The following is a 17,357-nucleotide window of genomic DNA, read 5'->3' as shown; positions in this document are numbered from 1 at the left end:
GAGGTGTTACTGCTCCCAGGGTACAGATGTATATGTAAACACACACATTTATTTCTGTATTTGTCTATATATATTGAAAACCATACTGTCATACTAGTGGCTCCAAATCTAGTGTAGAACCATAGGTTTCATGCTGATTTTCTCCCTTTGCATGTTTGCAACTCCATTCTCTGACATGAGGACTCTTGCTCCCACTATCCTTTATATATTTACTTATTGGATCAAGTCTCAGGTATGTCAGCAACCTCCTACCACTGTTGATGCTCTTAGTGGACCTCCTTCCCACCCTGCTAAAGATCAAAGGGATATCCCCATCTTGTTCCACTGAGGCCTGTATACTTCATGCCAGACTACTGCTACTGCCACACAGATACTCTCTCACACTTGGGATCCAACAAAAATACCAGACTGCTGCCACTGCTTGCCCATGGGCGATAGCCTCTTCATCCTGCCCAGACTCCAACATCACTTCTGCCACCCTTCCACTCCGGTGCACAGATGCTTGCCTCACTCTGCTTGACTTCAACAACCTGTTCTTGCCTACGTCAAGATCCTGGTTATATTATATCATTGCTATCTTCTAGAAATCTAATTTTTGTACTTCTGTTAATATGACAGTAACCATCTGGAATTTTATATATGGTATAAGGTAGTAGGGTAAGAGGTCATTCATTTTCCATATGTATATTCAGTTGATTCAGCAGTAGTTTTCTAGAATAATTAAAATATAGTTGATGAACAATATTATGTTGGTTTTGGGTATACTAAATGATTTGATATTTGCATACATCATAAAATGATCACCACAGTAAGTTTAGTAACCATCTCTCCCCATAAAAAGTTTTATGATATTACTGACCTTACTTCTTGTGCTATATATTACATCCCTGTGACTTACATAGCTAAAGGTTTATACCTCTTAATTTCCTTCACCTATTTTGTCCACCCCCCAACTCCCTCCCTTTTTGGCATCTGTGCATTTGTTCTCTGTATCTGTGAGTGTGTTTTCTATCTTTTCATTTTGTTTGTTTTGTTTTTTTGGTGAAATCGTGTGGTATTTGTCTTCCTCTATCTGACTTAACTTCACTTAAATTCTTTTAAAACTTTTTCTTTTTGTCATAAATTAGGAGTCAGAATCTCTTGGGTTTTTCAAACATTTTTAAAAAGTTATAAGTATTCCACTGAAAATTGGTAGCACTTAAATTATTTGTTTTAAGCTCATAATATGGAATTCAACCTTTTTTTCCCTATAGGAGCAGTATATAAATGGTGGCTAGAATCCCAAGTAAGACAGACAGAGACTTTATTCCTAATTTATTTTTAATTGTGATAAAATATATGTAACAAAATTTTACCATTTTAACCTTTCTTAGTATACTTAAGTACAATTAATTCAGTGTCAATAAATACATTCATGGTGTTGTGCAGCCATCACCATTGTCCATCTCTGTAACTTTTCCATCTTTCAAAACAGAGAACTCATTTAGAGAACTCATTTAAATTGGTAATATTAAAAAGAAAGAAAAAAGGAAACAAAATCTAATGGTTTACAATCTCTTTCTACAGAATATAAGAAATCCAGGTAACAATAGTCTAGCAAATCTTTTCCTCATTTGTCACAAGTTAACTTTTGTGAGCTTAAACTCAGTTGTAAAAAGAAGGGTTAAACTTGATCCCTAGCTTCTTCAACTCTAATGGTCTTACAAAAATCTTGAAAATTTTAGCATCTTTTTGAACAACTAATGTGAAACGCATTTTCAGTTTATTTTCTAGAAAATGAGATGGTAAAATATTATAATTGTTTTTCTCTTAATAGTAATAGATCTTCCATCCCTCACCATGCATTACAGCATCACTATATATTCATTGTTAATTGGAAAAGTAGAATTCAAAATAGAGGCAGGGGGAAAAGCCATTCATAATCCTGTCCTCAGAGGTTAACTTATCAAACATTGCTTTCCATTTTTTAAATAAAATTTTTATCTTCTCTTTTTTACTTAATGTCATGCCATAGGCAGTATCGTATACGACTTATAGACTGTTCTTACAGATGATTATTAATCAATGCATAGTATTTGTGTGCTAAATCGCTTCGGTCATGTCCGACTCTTTGTGACCCTATGGACTGTAGCCCACCAGGCTCCTCTGTCCAGGCAAGAATACTGGAGTGGGTTGCTATGCCCTTCTCCAGGGGCATAGTATTTAATCTTATGAAATTATCATTATTTGTGCAACCATTCCAACACCTTATATTTAGGATATTTTGCATTTTCCCAAATACAGTGTTCAAAAGAATATATTGAATATTAAGACATTTGCTTTTTTAATATTTCCTTAGAATTCAGTTCAGTCGCTCAGTCATGTCCAACTGTTTGTGACCCCATGGACTGCAGCATGCCAGGCTTCCCTCAGGATAGATTAACAGAATTATTAAGTCAAAGAGTTCAACATTTTTAAAGCTATTAGATTGCTTTTCATAAAGTTTGTATGAAGTTATATATCCAACAGCACTGTGAAGAGACCTGCTTTTGCTGCATTAAAAAATTTTTGAGGTGTTTAATTGTGATAAAATATATCTAACATAAGATTTGCCATTTTAACCAATTTTAACTGCACAATTCTGTGGCATCAGTTAAATTTCCAGTATTGAGCAGCTATTACCACTATTTCCAAAACCTTTTCACTATCTCAAACTTACTTTGTAACCATTAAGCAGTAAACTCCTTACCCTACTCTCTCCCTTGCCCCTGGTAGCTTCTAATCTACTTTATATGAATTTACCTATTCTAAATATAAGTGAAATCACAAAATACTGACCTTTTGTATGTGGTTAATTTCACTTAGCATAATGTTTTCAAGGTTTGTTCATGTTGTGGCAGATATCAGAATTTCATCCCTTGACTGTCCATTGTGTGTGTGTGTGTTTGAGTGTGTATACACACACCATGTTTTATATTTCTGTATCTGTTGATGGATACTCTTGAGTTATTTCCACCTTTTGGCTATTGTGAATAATGCATCACCGAACACTAGGGTGAAGTATTCAAGTTCCGGTTCTCAGCTCTTTTAAGTATTTACCAAGGAGTAGAATTGGTGGGTCATATGGTAATCCTAGGGGTAGTTTTTTGAAGGACTGCCAAACCAAACTGTTTTCCATAGTGGCAGCACCATTTTCTATTCCCACCAGCAGTTTTTGATGATTCCAATTTCTGCACATCCTTGCCAACATTTGTTGTTTTTGTTTTTATTTTTTATTATTGCCTCCTAGTAGTATGAAGTAATATGTCATTGTTACTTTGATTTGCATTTCCCTAATGAATAATAATATTGAATAGATTTCCGTGTGCTTATTGTTTTTTATTTTAATTGGGGTTTTGTTGCTTTTAAATGTTGTAATAGTTTCTTCTGTACAATGAAGTGAATCAGCTATATTTATACATATCCCCCTCCCTCTTGAACCTCCCGGTCACCCACTCCCCATTCTATCCATATGGGTCACCACATGCACGGAGCTGAGCTCCCTGTGCTGTACTATAGGTCCCCACTATCTGTTCTACGCGTCAGTGAATGTCAATCCCAGTCTCCAAGTTCATCCTACTACCTCCCCCCTCATTCCATGTCCATATATCTGTCTGTTCCCTACATCTGTGTCTCTATTTGTGCCCTGCAGATAGGTTCATCTGTACCATTTTTCTAGATTCTACATACATGCGTTAAATATGATACTCACTTTTCTCTTTCTGACTTACTTCACTCTGTATGACAGACTCTAGGTCATCCACATCTCTACAAATGACCCAGTTTTGTTCTTTTCTATGGCTGAGTAATATCCTATTGTATATATGTGCCACATCTTCTTTATCCAGTCTACTGTTGATGGACGTTTAGGTTACTTCCATGTCCTGGCTATTGTAGTGTTGCTATGAACTTTGGGGTGCATATGTGTATCCTCTTTGGAAAATATCTGTTCCAGGTCCTTTGCCCATTTTTTAAATTGTCTTTTTATGGTGAGTTATAGGAGTTCTTTATCTTTTCTTCATGTTAAACCATCATCAGATATACAGTTTGCAGGATTTTCTCCCATTCTATATGTTGTTTTTCCCTTTCTTGAGAATGCCATTTGCTTCACAAAAGGTTTGAATTCTGATACAGTCTAATTTTTTTTACTTCTGCTTTTGATATCATATTTAAGAATCCATTGTTAAATCCAGGTTTACCCCTATGTTTTCTTCTAAGAATTTTATGGTTTTAATGCTTACATTTAGGTCATCAATTAATTTTCAGTTTTTGTATAGGATATGAGGTTAATAATTCTTATGTAGAATATGTCATTGGTATAGCAAATATTTATGAATTAATTCAGGTAACAGAAATTGGTACTTTTACAAGATACCTTTTCTGTGTTCCATTTACATCTTTTTAAAAAATAATTGAATTAGGCCTGAGAGTAATTGATTCTTTGAATGCAAGGAAGCAAGTGGTCAAATATATCCTGAATGCTATAAAAATATTTTGTAGTCTGTGAAGAGACTGTCTTATCTCCCAGTGGAGGAGTATTGTTAAATCATTATTTTTTATTATTTCATTTAAACATCTAAACACTTATTTTAACTAGAGTCATTAAAATTATTATTAGTGGTATAATTACTTTTAAGAGCATTTTCTTATTTAAATTGAAGTAATATATTATTTTACCTATTTTAATTATTTCTGAAAACTATAATTTATCTTTGTGACAAAACTTTCTGTTATATGTTTCCCTTTTATTTTGTATTTTTCCTGATTTTTTGTCATTGATGATTTTTAGCCAACAGAAGCTGTATCTCCCTCTTCTCCCACTGTCCCTGTGATCCCTGTCCTGCCAGTCCCTGCTGAGAATACTGTCATCCTACCCATCATACCACAGGTTTTTATTAGTTTCTTTTTTCTTTATATAATTTTATTTGTTTTTAATGGTTTCATTTGTATTCTTTTCAGATCATTTCAACTGTTTCTTTGTTAGATTTGGTAATACACGTTGGACTTTAAATGATATTTTTAGGGAGTTAAATATCTGGGATTTAATATAAGATGGGTTCTATATTTGCTGTTTTATTAGGTTATCTACAAAAAAGATACATTCTAAACTTCATCATATTGAACCTCCTTAGATTTGTTATCATGTCTTTTATACATGTAAGTCTGTTCAAAACAGTTGTAAAATTTATTTGCTTTGGGAAATTTTGTTTATTTTCTAAAGATAGTAAAAATAATCATCCCTCCTGATCTTGTACTATATGTGTCCTTTTATATATAGTATTTTGTTTTCCAGTTTATATTGGTCTTCTTTGGAAATATTCAATCTTTCTGTCATTGGTAGGACACATACTTCACATTTATTATTGAAAAATAATAGCTGATGTATATAAAGTATTTGGGAACTCTTTATGATATCTTTGCAACTTTTCTGTAAATGTAAAAATACTCTAAAATTATGAGTTTATGTTTTTAAGTTAACATGTAACAGTCAAAAAATACAATGAGATAATAGCCAGATGTCAGAGAATCTGAATATTTGTAGCTTTCAGAGCTTTAATATTTCCAAGGGACGGCTTGTTAGGGCAATAACTATTCTACCAACAGAGTTATCCAAAGGTAAAATCACGGTGTTATTAGTAAGTAGGATAATTGAGATCTTTCACATCAAAGGTCATTATCTCATTTTAATGTGTAAACAAATGGATTTTTACATAATTTTACTATTACTGACCTGTAGCATAAAATCTAGTAAAAATGGTGTTTTTGCTGTGTAAACAGTGTCAAAATAAGTCCTGTTAGGGGGAAAAAATGAGTTATCACCTTTCATTGTTCTCATCTCAGTGCCCTTCTCCTTTCCTAAAAAGTGAAAATCAGTAAGAACATTATACAAAATAAGATTCTAGGGGAAATACAGGTATTACACTAAAACTTAAGAAAATCACAAAAAGTCAAATTATAAAACTACCCAGAATTGAATAAGTAAGTCCAGATGAATATTTTCTGTACAATGCAAAGAGAAATTGAATTTATAAATTATAAAATATAATTCTACATAGACAGTCAAAGGGTTATTGTAATAATGTAACGTTCTTCCAAGTAACTAGGATTTAATAGCACAATATTTTTTAAAGTAGGAGACTTGAAAGTTTATTCTAGTCCTGTCACCTCAGTTTGTCTTTTGATGTCAAAATAGTTTTCTGGAACCCTTTGAAATTTTGTAGTAATTTCTGCTCTTATATTCTATTAGGAACCAGTCTTCTCCTGTTCAGAAGTTCTCTGATTTATTTATTCCAAGCATCCCTAGCTTAGTATCACACTACACTTGAAAATTGTTTAGAGATTGCATAACCTTGTAATTATAAATAAAGAACTTAGATTGATCTGGTTTAGAATTCTAGTTCTGCCACTTCCTGCGCTCTCCAGTATTCTTGCCTGGACAATTTCATGGACAGAGGAGCCTGACGGGCTATAGTCCGTGGGGTCACAAAGAGTCAGACATGACCGAGCAACTAATACTTTTTCATTTTCCTAACACTTACTAGCTGTGTTGATTGAGCAGTTTACTTAACCTTGATCTCGTTACTCACTTGTAGCACTGATGATGATAGTAGTACTCACTTGAGATGTTTTACAGTTATTGAAAGAATAATATGCATGTGTAGCTGGCACTTGATCTTGGCTATTTGTATCACTAGTGTTACTTCATATTTGCTTGAGACAGTAAACCAGGGAGCAAGTTTAAAAACTTAACAGGAGAGGCTTATTTATATTATCTAACCTCATTTTAGGTTTTAAATATACTTACAAAAGTCTAAGTAGAATAGTAGAATAATTTGTTTTGTTTTACATGAGAAGGCTGTGGGTGTGCCTCATTTTGCAGAATAAGTGAGTGTATACCTGAGTAATTGAGTATAGCATATACATTATAAAATTAATGACAGTGATTAAAATATTTGTCCCCAAATCCATATCTTACATATAACCTGATTTTAGCATTTTAAATAAATACAGTTTTTCTTCTAAAGATCTACTGCTTTATACTTTGGATGGATGCATCGGGAGATGATAGGAATAGAAACAGAAGATTTAAGATTTAGAGTCTATTCCTGCTTTGTGACTCAAATTATTTAACTTCTCTGAGTTTTATACTCCCTTCATCTATTAAAAATGGGGGCTAACACCTCTCTATTTCAAAGTGAGTTTGAGGACAGATAGATAGCTAGAAAGATAAAGATAAAAATTTAAAATATTGTCTTATATTATTTCTAGAACTTTAAACTTTCAAAGTACTTTTATATTGATCATGTCATTTAAATTTTATGAAAATATGAAAATTATCATGCTTATTTGTTAGAGTGGTACAGAGATAGATTGAATGACTTTTATTTATTTATTGAAGGATAATTGCTTTACAGGATTTTGTTGTTTTCTGTCAAGCTTCAACATGAATCAGCCATTGATATACATACATCCCCTCCCTCTTGAACTTCCCTTCCATCTCCCCATCCCACCCCTCTAGATTGATAGAGAGCCCCTGTTTGAGATTCCTGAGACATACAGCAAATTCCCATTGGCTATCTGTTTTACATACGGTAATGTAAGTTTCCATGTTACTCTTTCCATACGTCTTGCGCTCTTCTCCCCTCTGCCCGTGTCCATAAGTCTGTTTTCTATGTCTGTTTCTCCATTGTTGCCCTGCTAATAAATTCTTCAATACCATCTTTCTAGATTCTGTATATATGTGTTAGTATACAATATTTATCTTTCTCTTTCTGACTTACTTCATTCTGTATCATAGGCTCTAGGTTCATCCACCTCATTAGAACTGACTCAAATGCTTTTTATGGCTGAGTAATATTCCATTGTGTATATGTACCACAGTTTCTTTATCCATTCATCTGTCAGTGGACATCTAGGTTGCTTCCATGTTCTAGCTGTTGTAAATAGTGCTGCAGTGAACATTGGGGTATATGTGTCTTTTTCAATTTTGGTTTCCTCAGGGTATATGCCTAGGAGTGGGATTGCTAGGTCATATTATTCCTAGGTTTTTAAGGAATCTCCATACCATCTTCCACAATGGCTGTATCAATTTACATTCCCACCACCAGTGCAAGAGGGTTCCCTTTTCTCCTCACCCTCTCCAACACTTATTGTTTGTAGACTTCTTGATGATGGCTATTCTGACCAGTGTAAGGTGTTATCTCATTGTAGTTTTGATTTGCATTTCTCTAATAATGAGCAGTACTGAGCATCTTTTATGTGTTTGTTAGCTCTCTGTATGTCTTCTTTGGAAAAATGCCTATTTAGGTCTTTTTCCCACTTTTTGATTGGGTTGTTTGTTTTTCTGGTATTGAGTTGTATGAACTGCTTGTGTATTTTGGAAATTAATCCTTTGTCAGTTGTTTCATTTGCTATTATTTTCTCCCATTCCAAGGGTTGTCTTTTCTCCTAGCTTATAGTTTCCTTTGCTCTGCAAAAGCTTTTGAGTTTAATCAAGTCCCACTTATTTACTTTCATTTTTATTTCATTACTCTAGAAGGTGTGTCATAGAGGATCTTGCTTTAGTTTATGTCATTGAGTGTTCTGCCTATGTTTTCCTGTAAGAGTTTTATAGTTCCTGGTCTTTAATCCATTTTGAGTTTATCTTTGTGTGTGGTGTTAGGGAGTGTTCTAATTTCATTCTTTTACATGTAGCTGTCTGGTTTTCCCAACACCACTTATTGAAGAGGCTTTTTTTGCCCCATTGTATATTCTTGCCTCTTTTGTCAGAAATAAGATATCCATAGGTGCATGGGTTTATTTCTGGGCTTTCTATCTTGTTCCATTGGTCTATATTTCTGTTTCTGTGCCCATACCATACTGTCTTGATGACTGTAGCTTTGTAGTATAATCTGAAGTCAGGAAAGTTGATTCCTCCAGCTCCATTCTTCTTTCTCAAGACTGCTTTGGCTATTCGGGGTCTTTTGTTTCCGTATGAATTGTGAAACTTTTTGTTCTAGTTCTGTGAAAAATGCTATTGGTATTTTGGTAAGGATCACGTTAAATCTGTAGATTGCATTTGGTAGCGTAGTCATTTTCACAATATTTATTCTTCCTACCCAGGAATGTGTAATATCTCTCCATCTGTTTATGTCATATTTGATTTCTTTCATTGGTGTCGTATAATTTTCTGTATACAGTTCCTTTGTCTCCTTAGGTAGATTTATTCCTAGATATTTAATTATTTTTGTTGCACTGGTGAATGGGATTGATTCCTTAATTTCTTTTTCTTATTTTTCATTGTTAACATATAGGAACACAAGTGGTTTCTGTGTATTGATTTTGTATGACTTTTGAAGTTGCAGAAAGAACCTGGACTTTATAGTGAACCTAACTCTACCAATTCCTGGCCTTGCCCTTTCCTGGTTGTGTGATGGTGGGAACATTATTTGGTTTCTCATAGCCTCGGTTTCTCCATCCACATAGAAACTGAGCACATAACAATTGTATAACAGATGCTAGCTCTTCCTACTGACAATATAATCTCTAAGATACTAGCCTATTAAATATACACCCAAAGTAAATGCTCTTCTTTAAAACTAGATTCTTTAGACCTTTTTTTTTTTTTAACCAGTTCTGAGGAGATATGTAATGAAAGTATTATTGAAATGCTTTATAGCTAATTTTATGTGTTTGTATGAAAAGTCTATGTTCATACTCAAATAGATGCTTTGGAAGCATTGTTTCTAGTTTAATTATTTGTTACTGTTTCAGTTATGTAGATACAAAAATAAATATAACATTGTTCTTTTCCTCTGAGAGCCTACTATCTGTTCATGCCAGAGATAGCAGATAACTCCCACATGACATGAGAGGAACTAAGGTTAGAAGTATATCCAGTATAGAGTATCCTATTGCTTTTGGACAGTGCAAGTTTCACAGAACATATGAGTGTTGACCCTTAAATGATGCGATCATTTGTATAATCTAAAGCATGGCTTGTTAGGTTTTCACTTTACTAGTAATCTTAAATACAATAATATATTTGGATTGCCTTGATGGACCTTTTTTAACCACACACTATCACTTGATTGCAGTGCCCCTATTCTGTTTGTGTCTTGGATTTTTTTGTTTGTTTGTTTTTGTGTTATTTTCAAATTATTTCACACTTACAAAGAGTTGCAAGAATTGTACAAAAATTTCATATACCCATGTCTCCCCCAATTGTTAAAATTTTTGCCTACCATATCTGCTTCATCATTTCTCTTCTTATATAATTGAGAATGATTCTTTCGTATACCAGTTAAAAGGAAGTTTTGCTCATGTTCCCTTACCCTAAATATTAATACTTTACGATACTAAATATCTTCCTGAGAAAGAAAAATATTGCTATAATATAGTGATCTAAAGCAGAAAGTTGGCTATCCTGCCAGGCTCATCTGTCCATGGAATTCTCCAGACCAGAATACTGGAGTGAGTAGCAGTTCCCTTCACCAGGGGATCTTCCCAACCCAGGGATTGAACCCAGATCTCTTGTGTTACAGGTGTATTCTTTACCATCTGAGCCACAAGGGAAGCAACATAATACTACAGACCATAATTCTATTTTGCCAGTAGCCTAGTAAGGTCCTTTGTCCATCCAAGACCACAGTTAGTGTTCATGAATCTACTTTTAAACTAAAGTAGCGCCACAGTCTTTCATATGTGTGGCCTTTTATGAGAGAACAGGCTAGTTGTTTTGTAGAATACCTGCAATTTGTGTTTGTTTGATACATTTTAATAATTAGGTTGAGGTCATATTTTTTCCTTTTTTAATTGTAATAGACACATAATGTATATTACACCACCTTAACTATTTTTAAGTTTACAGTTCATTGGTATTAAGTACATTCATATTGGCGTCTATATATCACCATCATCCATCTGCAGAACTTTATTCATTTTGCAGAATTGAAACTCTGTACCCATTAAACACTGAATTCCCCATTCCTTCCTCTCCCCTCTCACTTCCTGGCTGAGGCCTTGGCAACTACTATTCTACATTATTTCTCTGTGATTTTGACTCAAGTACCTTAGATAAGTGAAATCATAACAGTATATGTCTGTTTGTGACTAGCTGATTTCACTTAGCATACTGTCCTTAAGGTATAATCCATGCTGTATACATATGTAGCATCAGAATATACCTTCTTTTGAAAGCTAAATAATATCCCATTTTATGTGTATATCAGATTTTCTTATCCATTCGTCAGTGAACAACTCAAGTTGCTTCCACATTTTAGCTATTGTGAATAATACTGCTATGAACATGGGTGTACAGATACCTCTTCAAGACCCTGCCTTCAGTTCTTTAGAGTGTATACCTGAAAGTGTGATAACTGGATTATTTTGTAACTAAATTTTTAGGGGAACTATCATACTATTTTCCACAGTGGTGTAGCACTTTATATTCCCACCAATGAAGTAGTACAGTGGTTCCAATTTTCCCACATCTAGAGCAGCACTCCTTATATTTGTTCTGTTTTCATGTTGTTAGCCAAACTGATGGGTATAACGTGGCATCTCATTGTAGTTCTGATTTTCAGCTTCCCAGTGATTAGTGATGTTGAACATCTTTTCATGTGTTTATTGGCCCTTTGTATCTTCTTTGGAGAAATATCCTTTACCCATTTTGAATTGTGTTGTTGGTTTCTTTTGAGTTTTAGGAATTCTCTGTATATTCTGGATATTAGTTCTTTATTAGATACATGATTTGCAAATATTGACTTCCATTCTATGGGTTGTCTTTTTACTCTGTGGATAGTGTCATTTGATGCACAAAATTTTTAATTTTTAACAAGTCCAAATTGTCTATATTTTCTTTTGTTGCCTGCACCTTTGGTGTTATATTCAGTGAATCACTGCCAAATGCAGTGTCATGAAGTTTTTATCTTGTGTTTTCTTCTTAGGGTTTTATAGTTTTAGGTCTTTTATTTAAGTCATGGATTCATTTAAAATTAATTTTTGTATATGATGTTAGGCTTCATTATTTTGCATTTGGTTATCCAGTTTTTCAGCACTATGTATTGAAAAGACTGTCTTGTTCCCTTCGAATGGTCTTTGCACCCTTATAATTGAAAATAATTTGACTAAATATATGTGGGATTATTTCTGCACTGTATATTCAATTCCAGTGGCATATGGCTGCCTTTATGCCAATACCAAACTTCTGAATACTGTAATTTTATAGTAAGTTTTGAAATGAAGTTTAAGTTCTCTAGCTTTGTCAGTTTTAGGATTATTTTGTTTATTCAGGTCCCTTGAGATTTCATATGAATTTTAGGATGGGTTTTCCTATTTCCGCAAAAAGACATCATTGTTATTTTGATAGGAATTGTATTAAATCTATAAATTGCTTTGGGTAGTATTGACATTTTAACAGTATTAAGATGTCATGAACAAGGAATGTGTTTCCATTTATTCCTGTTGTCTTTAATTTCTTTCAGCAGTGTTACAGTTTTCATTGCCCAGGTATTTCACTTGTTGGCAAGTTCATTTCTAACTGTTTTATTCTTTTTGATGCTGTTGTAAATTGAATTGTTTTTGTTTTCTTTCCAGCTTGTTTGTATATAGGAATGCAACTGATTTTTGTGTTTAGACCATAGGCTGCCACTTTGCTAAGTTTATTAGTTCTAACAGACTTTTGTGTGGTTTCTTCAGAGTTTTCTACGTATATGATCATATTATTTGCAGACAGATAATTTTCTTTTTTTCATTTGGGAAATTTATTTCATGCTTTACAGGGAAACAGAAAGGAGGGTCAGCGTACCGCTTGTTTTGGCCTTTTTTAAAAATTTTGAAAGTATGATAACATTTACAAGAGACTTGGAAAATACAGAACATGGTTATATGTAGTTCCACTACATATTATGATTATTTTTTAAGTAGATAAATTAAAATTTTTAGTTGGGAGTTTCAGTATTAAACTCTCAAAAATTAATAGAATGAATATACAGAGAAGTAGAAGGATATAGTAGTCCTGAAAAGCACTATGCACCAGTTCATCATAATCAAGATTTAATACAGTTTTCACACAACAGTAGGATACAAATTCTGTTCAAATTCTCCTAGATTGTAAATGAGGAGACACTGGAACATATCCAGGGACATAGGAACAGGTGGGGTGCAAAAAATGGGTGGTCTAAAGATACTGAAATCATGCAGAGTTTGTTCTCTTATCCTTGTAGAATTATGTTAGAGATCGGTATCAAAAGAAACTTGAAAATAACTCACATATTTTCAAATACAATGTAACATTTACCAAGAGAGATTTTTGACTTAGCATTGAAAACTTCAATAAAGTTAGAAGATTGAAAAAAACAGAGGGTGATTACAGAGAAGAAAACATTTAAATGAGAAAATAATATCAGAATGGGAAATTAATATCAAAGACACTTTAAAATCTCATGTATTTAGAAATTTAATGTCTACTTTTAAATGATGAGTATGTCTAAGAAGCCATAGCAAGGAAATAGAAAATATTTATAATAGAATAAAAATTGAAAAGAGAATTTACCAGAATTTGTTGCTTGCAGCTGAAGCTGCTGGATAATTTTTCTTCTTATTATTTGTTTAATTGACTGATTTTCAATACTTTGTTAGATAGAAGTGGTGAAAGTGGTCTGGCTTGACTTGTTTTTGATATTAGAGGGAAAGTTTTCAGTCTTTCACCATGGAAGTATGATGTTTGCCATAGGTTTTTCATATATGACCTTTATTATGTGGTGGTGGTTTCCTTATATTCTTAGTTAAAATATTTAATACTGTCAACATACTTCGTGCATAGATTGAGATGATCATGTTGGGTTTTTTTTTTTCCTTCTTCTTCATTCTCTAGATGTGTTATGCTACATTGATCAGTTTTCCTGTGTTGAATCATCCTTGCAAACCAGGAATAAATCCTACTTGGTCATGGTATATAAAACTCTTAGTATAATGCTGAATTCAATTTTTGTTGAGATTTTTGGATCAGTATACATAAGGGATATTGGTGTGCAGTTTTCTTATAGTGATAATGCTGGCCTCAAAGTATAAGTTGGGGAGTATACCTTCCTCTTCAGTTTTGGGGCTTTGGAAAAATTTTTTCAAAAAGGATTTGAGAAAAATTGATGGTAGTTCTTTAGATGTTGGGTAGATTTCACCAGGAAAACAATCAGATTTCAAGGGCTTTTGTCAGGAGATTTTTGATTACTGCTTCAATTTCCTTATTAATTATAAAGTATTAAAATTTTTTCTTCATGATTCGGCACTGGTAGGAGTTTTTCCATTTTGTGTAAGTTATCCAGTTTGTTGGCTTACACTTGGTCATAATAACTCCTATAATCCTTTTTGTTTCTGTTGAATTAACAATAATGTTCCCACTTTCATTTCTGATTTTAGTAATTTATTCTTCTCTCCTTTTCCCTTAGTCCGTCTAACTAAAAGTTTGTCAATTTGTTGATCTTTTAAAAAAACAACTATTGGCCTCATTTTCTCTATTGTTTATTTGATTCATTGGTTAATATGTCATTTAATTTCCACAACTTGGTGAATTTTCCAGTTTGCGTCTATTATTGCTTACTGTCTTCATCCATTTTTGACATAAAACATGTTATGTTGGAGAAGACTCTTGAGAGTCCCTTGGACTGAAAGGAGATCCAACCAGTCCACCCTAAAGGAGATCAGTCCTGGGTGTTCATTGAAAGAACTGATGCTGAAGCTAAAACTCTAGTACTTTGGCCACCTCATGTGAAGAGTTGACTCATTGGAAAAGACCCTGATATTGGGAGGGATTGGGGGCAGGAGGAGAAGGGGATGACAGAGGATGAGATGGCTGGATGGCATCACCGACTCGATGGACATGAGTTTGAGTAAACTCCAGGAGTTGGTGATGGACAGGGAGACCTGGCGTGTTGAGATTCATGGGTTGCAAAGAGTCAGACATGACTGAGCGACTGAACTTTATATGACAACTTTCTTACTAAATCTATTGAGACGTAATTGTGGCCTAACATATGGTATATTCTGGAAATGATCCAAGTGCACTTGAAAAGAATGTATCCTGTTGTTGGTCAGAGTGTTCCAAATATGTCTGTTAGATCAGAATGGTTTATTGTGGCATTTAAGTCATTTTTTTCTGTACTTATCTTTTGTCTGGCTGTTTTACACATTATTTTGAACAGGGCATTGAAATTTTCAACTATTATTTGTTTACTCTCTTTAATTCTGTCACTTTCTATTTCATAGATTTTGATGGTATAGCATTAGGTACATGAATGTTAATTGTTTTATTTTCTTACTGTATTAAACCTTCTACTAATACATAATGTCATCCTTTGTCCCTTGTAACTTTTAAAAATTTAACTTCTATTTTATCTAATATTAATATAGTCACTCCTATCTTTTAGTAGCTAGATGCATGGAATATCTTTTTCTGGCCTTTCACTTTCAGCCTGTTTGCATCTTTGGATCTCAGTGAAGTCTCTTGCAGAAAACATAGTTGGGTCGTGTGTTTTTATATCCATTCGACTTTTTTTTGATTGGAGGGTTTAAGCAATTTGCATTTAAAGTAATTATTGATAAGGAAAGGTTTCTGTCATTTTGTTATTTATTTTCTACATTTATTACAGATTTATTTCCTGCATTACTGTCTTATTTTTTGTTTGGTTGATTTTTTATATATGTAGTGAAATGTTTAAATTCCTTTCATTTTTCTTTTTATGTATATTCTGTAGCTAATTTCTCTGTGGTTACCATGGGGATTACATTTAACATCCTGAAATTACAACACTCAAATTAGAATTTATATCAGTTTAACTTTAGTGATATATGAAAACTCTGCTCCTCTTAACAGTTACATCCCCACCCCTTTCAGTTGTTTATGTCACAGAATTACAACTTTATACATTATATGTACAAAAATGTAAACTAACAATTTTTAAATGCATTCATGTTTTAAATTATGTAGAAAATAAATGTGAAATTACAAAGCAAAGTTACCATAATATTAATTTCTGGGCTAGTAATTGATTTTAGTTATTTACTGATGTTGACATCACTTCTGTATGAATAATTCACTTTTAAACTAACTTTTAAAATATAAAATTCCAGGCAAGAATACTGGAGTGGGTTGCCATGCCCTTCTCCAGGGGATCTTCCTGACCCAGGATCAGGCATAGCAACCCACTCCAGTATTCTTGTCTGGAAAACCCCATGGGTAAAGGAACCCTGTGGGCTATAGTCCATGGGGTCACAAAGAGTCAGACGTGACTGAGTGACTAACATGCCCACTTCTTTAAAAAATATTAGTCTCTTAAATCATGTAGATAACAAAAAGTGATGTTACAAAACACTATTAAGATAATGAAGAGTTTTTTTTGTATTTGTCCTTATTACCAAGGTCTTTATTTCCTCAGACATCTAGAGTTACTGTCTTGTGTCCTTTCATTTCTATGTGTAGGATTCACTTTAGCATTTTTTTCAGGGCCAGTCTATAAGTAATGATCTCCTTCAACTTTGTTTATTTGAGAATGTCGTAATTTCTCCCTCATATTTGAAAGATTGTTTTGCCAGTTACTGGGTTCTTGGTTGACAGTGTTTTTCTTTTAGCGCTTTGAATATACCCACCCACTCTTTCCTGACTTCAAAGGAGCTCTTGTATATTGAGTCACTTTGTTGTACTGCTTTCACAATTTTCTCTTTGTCTTTCAGCAGTTTGATTTTAATGTGTCTGAGTGTGAATCTCTCCGAGTTCATCCTACCTTGAGTTTTTTGAGCTTCTTAGATTGTTTATATTCATGTCTTTCATCAAATTTGGGAATGTTTTACCCATTATTTCTTCAGATATTCTCTCTTCCCCCTTGATCACTCTCTTCTTGGACTCCCGCAATATGTTTGTTGGTCTGCTTAATGATGGCCCACAAATCTCTTTAGACTCTGGTTACTTTTCTTCAGTCTTTCTATTCTCAGACTTAATAATTTATATCATCCTATCTTCAGGTTTCCTAATTCTTCTGTCTGTTCACATTTGCTTTAGTGAATTTTTCATTTCAGTTACTTTTCTTTTCAGCTTCAGAATTTCCTTTTGGTTTCTCCTTAGGTTTTCTGTCTTTTATTGCTTTCTCCATTTTGTTCATACATTATTTTCTTAACTTTGTGCACCTTGTCTTTTAGTTCTTTGGATATCTTTACAGTGGTTACTTTAAATCATTTGTCTAATAGATATGCCACCAGCTCTTTTTGAGAGATGGTTTCTTTTTTCTTCACTCTCTCCTTTGAATGGAACATATGTTCCTATTTCTTCACATGCCTTTTGATTTTTTGTTTGAAATTGGACATTTGAA

At 33.4% G+C, this 17,357-nt stretch overlaps 1 protein-coding gene across 7 annotated transcripts in view; it reads left to right on the top strand.

The window, feature by feature from the left end:
- DLG1 (discs large MAGUK scaffold protein 1) overlaps positions 1-17,357 on the top strand; it is a 260,484-nt gene that overhangs the window by 121,180 nt on the left and 121,947 nt on the right. For 4 of the 7 annotated variants that reach the window (XM_065943579.1, XM_065943581.1, XM_065943580.1 and 1 more), the window contains exon 6: positions 4,808-4,906. The exons of the other annotated variants lie outside the window; for them this stretch is intronic. In XM_065943579.1, the coding sequence (XP_065799651.1) occupies positions 4,808-4,906 (99 nt within the window). The remainder of the gene's footprint in view (positions 1-4,807; positions 4,907-17,357) is intronic. 7 annotated transcript variants of the gene reach the window in all.

The sequence above is a fragment of the Muntiacus reevesi genome, chromosome 8 (genome assembly GCF_963930625.1).
Source record: "Muntiacus reevesi chromosome 8, mMunRee1.1, whole genome shotgun sequence".
Classification (NCBI taxonomy): Eukaryota; Metazoa; Chordata; class Mammalia; order Artiodactyla; family Cervidae; genus Muntiacus; species Muntiacus reevesi.
The sequence above is the reverse complement of the archived record's forward strand: the minus strand, read 5'-3'. Positions and strand labels throughout refer to the sequence as shown.